The sequence below is a fragment of the Hermetia illucens genome, chromosome 6 (genome assembly GCF_905115235.1).
Source record: "Hermetia illucens chromosome 6, iHerIll2.2.curated.20191125, whole genome shotgun sequence".
NCBI lineage: Eukaryota > Metazoa > Arthropoda > Insecta > Diptera > Stratiomyidae > Hermetia > Hermetia illucens.
This window is the reverse complement of record NC_051854.1, coordinates 16,519,478-16,529,540: the sequence shown is the minus strand read 5'-3', so window position 1 is coordinate 16,529,540 and position 10,063 is coordinate 16,519,478. Positions and strand designations below refer to the sequence as shown.

At 45.5% G+C, this 10,063-nt stretch overlaps 1 protein-coding gene across 1 annotated transcript; it reads left to right on the top strand.

The window, feature by feature from the left end:
* The first annotated feature begins 90 nt into the window (after window positions 1-90).
* Window positions 91-9,780, top strand: LOC119659242 (gastrula zinc finger protein XlCGF26.1). Its single transcript, XM_038067222.1, has 4 exons — window positions 91-315; window positions 7,788-8,913; window positions 8,976-9,158; window positions 9,242-9,780. Exons 1-4 carry the CDS (start codon window positions 181-183, stop codon window positions 9,688-9,690), a joined length of 1,893 nt encoding a protein of 630 aa, XP_037923150.1. The 5' UTR covers window positions 91-180; the 3' UTR covers window positions 9,691-9,780.
* The last annotated feature ends 283 nt before the right edge of the window (window positions 9,781-10,063 follow it).

The following is a 10,063-nucleotide window of genomic DNA, read 5'->3' as shown; positions in this document are numbered from 1 at the left end:
TCTCTGCTACATGGCAATGATGTCAGCAAGGGTTTGTTGGAGGTAATTTTATAGGCGCCTTGTGGCGTGTTTTGACGTTTTCCAAGTAGACGTCAAAATAGTTGTGATTTATAGTTTGTGCTTGGTTTTGTGCATTTTTCTTGCTCTGTGAATGCCTAATTTAGTTGCAATTCGACGAAGATGGAAGTATCTTTACAGCAAATGTGTAGAACTTGTCTGGGTTCTGGAGTAGCATTGATTTCTCTACATGCAAACCCGGCAGTATCACAAGTTTGTACTGTTGGCGAGATGTTGGGGAATTTCACTACCGTCAAGGTGAGATATTTGCAGATAAATAGCGTTCTGAGCTTTAAACGGAGGAAAAGAATTATGTTCCAATAAGTAAATATCGTGCCAATTGTAAATTTTCATGGTTTAGTTAAAAATCGCCTCGGGAAATTCGATTTCAGTTCCTGAGGAATGGTCGGAGACAAATTCCCGTGCTTACTTTCCACTTCGAGCATTTTCTCAATTAGAAGCATATCCTGAATGCAAAATAGAAGTAGTAAATTAGGATTTGAACCAATCCGCGCCGTTACCCGCTAGAAAAAGTAGCGCAGGCATTTCTTAATAATTTGATTACAACTTGGCAGTGCAGGCTTTTGGGGTCGCCGTCGAGGCTTTACAGCTCGTTTGGGGCTCGTTCTTCAGAATTGGTTGCATCTAAAAGTCTCGATCCTTCTATCATTTCTTTCAATTCCCGAATAAGAGCGCTTTTCCCTCGAATACTTTTTTAGGTAGTTGAGTATTATCTATGCATTGTATATGGCTAGCCGATCGTAAATCTGGAGTCAAGTACATCAGGTCATCGCTATTTGAGTTGGGTTCCCATCGACCTCGAAGCCCAGGCAAATTTTAGGTAGTGAGTTCTCGTCAGTGCTATTCACATGTCGATACCATCGAAGACGTTTTTCTCGCAATTTTTCCACGATTGGAGCAACCTTATATACCCCTCGTGGAACCTTCATCGAAGAAAGACAGGATGACGGGGGTAATTTTAGTTTCCCCATGGCGTCCCGGAGCAAGCACAAAAGCCCAGTGGTGGAAAGGCCTGACCTAGTATCGAGCACAGGGCAGCTAGGGGGTCCCTAGTTCTTTCCGTGTACTAGCGCGGCGCAGTTGACGCCAAAATCTTCACGAAGGGCTGTACCGAGGCCAAGGAGAACGAAAGGCAGGACTTGCGAGCACGAATGCCAGCGTTCCAGTATCTAATTATATTGCGGGTGGTATGCTGTCGTCCGATGGCGTTTAAAGCCTAGGAGTTTACCTAGCTCCGAGAACAGGGTAGACTTGAACTGCATTCCCTGGTTAGCACTTTGGTTGAAATTTCAAAGTGTGGGATCTATTCCCGACAAAGAGCCTCGGCGCATGATTGTGCGGAAATGTTGGCCAGATGTATTTCCTCAGGACATCGTGTGAACCTATCGATGAATGTGAGGCAATACACGATGCCATGCAAGTCTCGCAATGATGTCGACGTGGATCGTGTGAAAACGCTTGGCAGTCCGAGGGAAAGAGCTTACTTCTTTCTGTACGTGCTTGGCGGCTTTACACTTTTGGCAAGCGTTGCATTGTCTGGCCCAAGAGTAAACATCCTTATTCATTGAGAACCAGAAATATTTGCTAAGGACCAACCGATTCCTTGCCTGAATGCCTGGGTGCGCTTGATTGTGTACTGCATGGAATACTTTTTTTGCGAAAGTGGCCCTTATATATGGCCTTGATGCCTTTTCAGAGGTCTCACAGAGTATTTCGGATAACTCCCGAAATTTATCTTTGGGGTTGTCTCTGGGGCTCTGGAATACTATGTCATTCTTCTGTGCTTCGGCAATTGCCGAAAAATCGCCCGTGGCAAGGATTTTTACCTTTGAAATGCGCGACAAAGCGTCTGTAACTACATTGTCCTCGCCGGACACGTGTTGGATGTCTAAAGTTGACTGGGTTATGAAGTTCAGGTGCCGAAGTTAACGACGGGGTACTTTGTCTTGGTTCTGCCTAAAAACGAAGGTATGAGGCTTGTGGTTCGTGAACATTATGAACGACCTGCCTTCTAAGGAATATCGGAAGTATTTGATTGCCATGCAGCTAATAGCTTACGGTCGTATGTGCCATAGTTCCGTTGAGTTTTATTCAATTGTTTGGAAAAGAAGCTCAATGGCTACCAGATTTGGTTCACCTTTTGGTGAAGGGCAGCACCTACTGTGATGTTTGAGGCATCGATGAATACGCCTAGGGGCGCATCTATTTGAGGGAATGCCAGAAGTGTAGCGTCTGCCAGCTGTTGTTTGGCTAGCTCAAATGCCTGGACGGCCTCTGTAGATCACGCAATCACACGCGATGGTCTTGGGTTCAGGCAAGTAAGCGCTGAGGATCGCTTGATGTTGTGTGGGTTTGGGCAGGAAAAGACGGTAGAAGTTTATCGTCCCGAAAAACCTCTGCAGGTCCTTGAATGTTTTTGGTTGCGGAAAGTCTGTGGTTCCCCGAATTTTGTCTGAGTCCGGGTGTATTCCCTCAGAGGAAATCATGTGGCTTGAAAACTCCACCTGCTGTTGAAGGAATTTGCACTTTTCAACGTTAAGCGCAAAACCGACATCAAAGAGGCATTGAAAAATGCATTCGAGATGTCCTAAATGCTCAGACTCATAGGAAGAGGCGACGAAAACATCATCCAAGTACACGAAACAAAGGTTAAGGTTTCGCAGGACAGAGTGGAACCTCCACCACCAAAAAGCATCAACTCGAAGAGTCCGAAGGGTGTGCTTATTGCCGTTTTCGGAATGTCTTCTGGAGCTACAGGGATTTGATGGTATGCCTTTTGTAAGTCTAAGACCGTAAAAACGCAAAGTTTGCGAGATTGTACACAAAGATGAGTGGTATGGGGTAGCGGTGTGGAATGGTCTGAGCATTTAGAGATCTGTAATTGCCACATGGTCTCCATTCGCCGTTGGGCTTTGGGACCATGTGTGGTAGAGAAGACCAGCAGCTATGTGATGGTCTGCAAATACTCTGTTTTAAAAGTATGTCAAATTCTTTCTTAGCAGCGAGCTTCTGGGGAGATAATGGACGCACCTTTGAGAAGATAGGGGAACCAGTGTTGCGGATGTGGTGCTGCACATCATGCTTAGTTGGCTGCGGGACACTACTTTTGGTAGTTATGTTGTTGTATTTTTAAAGGAACGCGCGAATTCGATGGTCGGCTACTTTAAAAATGATGGAAAGACTGACGGTTGAGCAGGTGGCAAGTTTTGCTGAGAGTCGCCACTAGTTTGAGTTGTTGTGGGATCAAATTGTGATTCCGCGATACCGTGCTGTGAATTTGGACGGGCTGGTATACTTCTTTGCCTTGTTAGCGAAGATGTGATGGTACCAGCAAACTACAGGACTCGTTGAGGTCACCGACGCGCGACTATTCGATCGCTCATTTCGGTTGGCGGACTGCGAACATGTTGGGGACCTACCTCTCGAACGCAAAGCTCCCACTGTCGACGTTAGCTTAGAGACGGTAGCCCCGAGGGTGGCCACCGTCTGCTGAAGCCAGTAATTTGGCCCGTGGCCTCCCGTGACACTTCACTGACCACGGAGGATGCATGCACGTCGTGGATCTTATCAGCGGTGTTTGCTAACGTCTTTAAAGGCCAGGAGTCCGCACAAATCAAGGTGGCCTGGATGATTCCCGGGAGTCGTCGTTATCACAGCTACTTCAGAAACTCTATTCCGGCCGCCACTGCGACTACGGGCAGCGGTGTAGGAGGCGTGCAGAGTTGTTGTCTTATGACATTAGTCGAATTTAATGTTATTTACGAGGACCGCGAATAACCTCCGAGCCCTACAACGAGCGAAACGAAAAATCCAACAGCACCACGATCGAAGCGGAACTCACGCCCGAAGCGGAACCACTCGAACCTCAATGTCAGCACCAGGAGAAACTGCAAGAATCAGCGAGCGGCAGAGGTCACACCCTGCCTAACTTTGTAGTTAAAAAAAAACGTACCGCCTCTGTTTTATTTTAATAAACCGGAAAGAACAATTAACTTTTAATTGTAACTATGCTTAAATTAATTCTACACCTTTTTCTTTCCGGGAATGTTCGTCTGATCCTGGCAACGCGGCAGTCACCGACGGAGTTGTTGGGCTATCTGCTATTGTGTTCCTGGCGGTAAACGGTGCCGTCGGTTTTTCTTTGGAGACTGACTTGAGAAACTACGTCAGGTTTCCGCTGTGTCTCTGCGAATCGGTAACGATGGAGCGCTTGCACTTGGCTCCTGTCATCGGCGGGTCGGGAACGACGGAGCACTCGCACTCGGCTTCGGTCTGTTTGGCTGGGACTCGAATACGACTGCAGGTCTGCTTGGTCAGCTTTCTTTGCTCGGTTGCTCAAAGCTCGGCCGCACTAGTTACTATCCTCTGGGCTCTAATGCAGTAATTCACTGTTAATCTGCTTCGGTCTCATTTTTCTATTCATTGACATAATCTTCTTCTGCATCCGTTATTAGTAGCCCTTATTTCGGGGTCATATTATAGCTCATTAACCAATTGAATTGAATAAAACTTTTATCCTAATTATTAGTTGATGAAATGTAGGAAGAATAAGGATAGGAGAATACAACTTTGAGACCGTTGATCATTTCTCCTATCTAGTGTCGAAAATCACAACTGATAACAGCTACGATGATGGAATCCGCGCACGGTTTTTGTCAGCCAACAGAGTCTATTTCAGCTTACAAACACTGTTCCGCTCGAAACGTCTCACCATAGAGTAAAAGCTTTTACTCTACAAGACAATGATCTTGCCAGCCATCAAGTATTCCTCGGAGACTTGGGTTCTTAACAAGAAGAATTGAGAACTCTTGGCCGCGTTCGAAAGAAGAATCCTCCGAAGAATTTTTGCCCCCTACATGAGGATGGACGATAGCCTACATAACGACGAAATCTATGAGCGATACCATGAACGTCCGGTTGTGGATAAAATCCGGCTCAATAGGTTACGGTGGGTGGGTCACTTAATCCGTATGGATGAAGATGATCCCACCCGGAAAGTCTATAAGGGCAATATCTATGGTAGAAAAAGAAGACGAGGCAGACCCTGCCTAAGATGGAGCGATGGCGTGGGCCAGGACGCCAGACAGCTTTTAGGGATATCGAATTGGTGGATCTCGGCGCAAAACCGGGATGTTTGGAATTCCTTATTAAGGCAAGGCCTAGACCGGATACCGGTTGTTGGACCGTTGATGATGATGATGAAATGTATATTAGAAAGTTATGCAGAAAATTATAAGGAAGCCCAACCAAGACATGAACGTTTTCCGCTCCCATCCGTTCCACTTTGCCCACGGTTAGATCGCTGGAACTCAGGTACGGACACAAAAAAAACCTGACGAAGATAAATGTTCTAAGTTTGCTTCAATCAGTGTATCTTCTGCTGTGGAATAAACTGTAATATTCACATTGGAACCTCTTGATGGTTCATCCTCTTCCGATCCAAGGCTCCTCCTATTAATTCGCTGTCGACGATTTACCTTGGCCCGGGGTCGCGGAGCGGAACATTTTCACCTTTGCTTTTCTGACTTCGCGCCGCACTTTATAGTTCACCTTTTAAAGTACCTCCAGATATTCTCTATTTCTGCAAGATAGAAGGGGATCTTCCTACTTGATCACCACCCGGTCGTGCTTCGGATTTAAAGTAGTGTGCGTATCTTCGGTAACCAGATTTCAGCGATCGGTCTCCTGGGAATCACGTGATATGGGGCGACCTTGAGTATTGCGTTCTCCCTGACTTCGCTGGTCTTAGTGATGCACGATCCGCGAAACCCCCGGGATAATTGGTTCGTTAATACTACGACGTGCAATGCACAAACCATCTGCGAGGAATCAAAGTAAATAATGTATCCCATCTTGCTATCCAGGAGATGATCGATGTTCATATAAAACAGCCCGGCCCCAACATTAATGCACCCCTCCAGCGCCAGTTTGCCCCTAGTGGAATTATCATGCTATAGCGCCAAACATAAGTGACTTCTGGGCACGTCGGTGATGGGTTTCGTAGTTTGTACCTACGTCGGCGGCTCGTTTTTGTTTCATTGTTTATAGAGGTTGCTTGTTGCGAGCCGTTGAACACTCTACTCCTTATGTTTTCCTGTTTGACCTCATCTTGAGGTGGATTGCACTTGAATGCAGTTTGTTTCCTTTTTTGCTGGTCTCCCAGGCGTTTGTTATATTGTACATTGTATTTCTTATTTTCATCCCGCTAGTCGATCTTGCTCAGAATATGTGCCGTCTTCTGGCACTGGCTGTTGATTAGGACGCCAGTGGATCTTCGCTTCTTCTCTAGCTTCCGGTAGCCGACATACCTGTTGGCTTCTGTTTTTGTTGATCGATCCCCGATGTTAACGGTGTCGTGGGGAGAGTACTGTGATTGGTATTCGCTACGCTCAGTTCGACGAATGAAATCCGCTGGAGGTCCCTGTTGTTGGTTTCAGCATAGCGATGCTACGGCTGGCATCGACGGAACTGGCCTTGACGGCAACTGTTTCCTAGCTGGATGCCACTAGCTCGTCCTCCGATGATGTGCCTGCATAAACAGCTCTTCTTCATCTGTCGTTAGCTCATTGGCTTTCAAGTTGAAATCCATGTCTTCGTTTTACGAGCACTCCGAGAAAAATGACTACTCTGGCTAGCCTGGCTACTAGGGTAAAAGTATTCAGAGTCCCCATAGTATAGACAACGCTTCCCATTGGTCATGCAGCCCTCGGCGTATGCTATTCCACCTTGGGACCTTTTAGTAACTTTTTCGGTTGCTGCGGTTAATCCTTCGCCAGATCCGCAGGCAAACAGTACTTCGACAGTTGGGTAAATCTACTCTCAGCCCGGATTTACAAACTCTTGATCCGTTGAAAAACGGTTTCCAGCGGCGGCTACCGTCGTGTGAGCACTTGCCGAATCATGCAATTTTAGCTTGAAATACATATAAACAGACCAAGCTGTCACAACGCAAGAGTATGCGGTAGGATCTGTTAGGGCTTAGGGTAGGTGAATGTACTCCCGCAACGGTACGTCGTCGGACTACGAAGTAAACATTTCCTCATCCTTAGAGTGCTAGCCTGGAACCGTTTGTCACATTACTTCGCGCTAGCCTGTGAATCATTCCCGCCTTGCGGAGCCTTCAAATCAGGGAAGTCCTGTCAGCAACGGGAGGGAAAGGAGGAAGGGAACTGTCGGTTCAAAGAACTCTCTGCCATCCGGCTCCTCCACCAGTCGAGCTCTATCTTCTTTGCAACGAGAAGAACCCGCAACACGGCTCCACCTGTCAGTACTCTTCAGCATCTCCTCGACAATGTTGTCTAGAGAGAGATCCTCTGTGTTTAAATAGAGCTGCTGACGAATCCCATCCCACTTTCCACGAGAAAAAAAGGTCTGATGGGCGTCGTCCACAACTCCATTGCAAAACACAATTTTGCGCAGGTAAGACTGAAAGCCTCCATGCCTACTTAAGAACTGGGTAAGGAAATAGTCAGTCTCGCCATGCTTCCAATTTAGCCACGCACCTAAGTTGCCAATGAGCCGTGCAGTACATCTCACTCTAGTTTCATCTTGCCAAGAGAGTTGGCACTCATTTAGGTCGTTTTTCACGAGCAACCACATCCTCCGGCTCTTCTCCCTTGCACTTGTGTATGGCTGGGGGTTTGGAATAGATCCGCAAGTCCAAGTTTTTAAGGCTTCTCTGATTCTCAAACAGATTATTTTACTTACAGGTCTCTGAAGATGATGGGCTACCAAACAAAGTTTGTTTGGCTTGTGTTAGCGAGATCAAGCGCTCTTACTTCTTCAAAATCAAATGTGAAAGTTCGCAGGATACGTTACAGCAATATTTGAAAGAAGTGTCGATCGAGGAAAGCGTAAAACAATCCCCAACTTCACCCTCACCTACACGATCACACACTGTAGTGGAAACGTACACGATCGCCAAAGAAGAAGGCACTGAACATAGTTCTGAAGCCGAAGAAGATTTAGTTTCAAAGAAAGAAGAAACTGAAATCATTACAAATAACGAATGTGAAGATGTTGAAATGCTGCAAGTGCAACAAGTCGAGGAGACCGAGGAGTTGGTTGAAGTTCACGAGATTCAAGCCGAAAGCTATGATATGAATGACGAGAGTACAATGTATGAAATAAACGAATTTCTAGAGAATAGTAGTGACGGGGAAATCCAACAAGATGCTAGAGTAGTTATAATAGTATGTGAGACATGTTGCCACACATTCGAGAATAAAGAGGACTTTGAAGCACATGCGGCCACTTGCAAAAAGGAACCAGTCAGTACGGGCAAGAGAAAATCCAAGGCGGCGTCACGTTCACCAAAGAAATGTCCAGAGTGCCCCATGGATTTTGTACACCAGAAAAACCTCGATAAACATATAAGGAAATGCCATCGGCGCAACAGTGCATCGCAGGATGAGGAAAGAAATGAGGGCGAAACTGAAGATAAGACAAACAACGAAGATGATGAAGACGACGATGAAGATGCCACTCAGCCTTTGTTGGAAACTCTCCCCGAAGATGCTCTTTTAAAACATGATCCAACTTCGCTTCCGACGGGCGAATTCACATGTCCACGATGCGGTGCGGGTTTTGTCAATAGGAAATCATTCCAGTGTCATATGAAGATCAATAAATGCACGGAAAAGCAATTTATTTGTAAGTTCTGCGAAAAGGTGTTCATTAATGATAAAAGCTTGATTGAACACATAAAAACGCATGCGAAGGCGTTCAAGTGTAGCAAATGTACAAAATCGTTCTCGAAAGCGGAAAAACTTCAAGCGCATACTGAGAAGGCTCACAGCGGGGCGGTAAAGAATCAATGCAAATTCTGTGGGAAGTGTAAGTCTTGTATTGTGTTATTGTTTCAAGAAGATTTTAAATTGATAGTTTTCGATGAATAGGTTTCACAATGTATTCCACGCTGAAGGATCATATGCGGACACACAGTGGAGAAAAGCCGTTCCTTTGTTCGATTTGCGGGAAAGGATTCAGTCAGAACACAAATCTCAAGCAACACATCATGCGACATAAAAATCTTAAGCCGTTCGCTTGCAAGGATTGCGATCTATCGTTCGTCAGTAAAGGTAAGGTATTTCCTCAGGGTTTGAGATTGTTTTCAGATTTCAATGTAAAGAAGTCACCCTTAACGCCAATTTTTCTTCCCCAGGCGAACTGAATGCCCACGTTCGCAAACATACCGGCGACCATCCTTTCAACTGCGACATGTGCAGTTCATCGTTCACCACTTCTAGTTCATTAGTTAAGCATAAACGAATTCATACCGGCGAACGTCCGTATGCGTGTGATCTCTGTCCGATGCGCTTTGCCGCTCTTGGTACTTTGCGAAACCATCGTCGTACACACACCGGCGAGAAACCATTCAAATGTGATCATTGCTCGCGATCATTTGCACAAAAGAGTGATTGTGTTACGCATATGCGTAGCCACACAGGTGAACGTCCTTATACATGTTCAGTATGCGGTTGGGGCTTCCCACAGTCGGGGACATTGAAAACACACATGAAGACCCATGAACGTGAAAGAGAACGAGAACGGGCGCAATCGGAGGGGGACAGTATGCTGGTGGAAATGGTTGCCGTAGATGATTTAATTTAATTCTAAGAAATGTGTGTATAGTTCAATATTTAGATTTTCGATTAGGTTTAAGGTTGTTTATACTTATTCATAGAAATATTAAATTTAGAGGAAGAGTCAAAGAAGTTTTTATCTTTCAGGAACGGTAAGGTTGAAGAATTCTTGCCAAGGATAATTGTTTGTTTCTTCGTTGGAAATTTCGAACCTGTTATGAAGAAGATGCTAAAGTAGGAAGATCTGCTGTGCGAGTTACAGCAATAAGTCCGGTAAGCGTTTTAAGGATATCTTTATTCTGGCAACTGAATGAAAACTTCGCTTTGGTTGTAACCGATCTTCAGCCCGAGTCTTCTAGTCGATTGTTGTTAGTTGAATTTCGCTATTTGTTCCATACAAA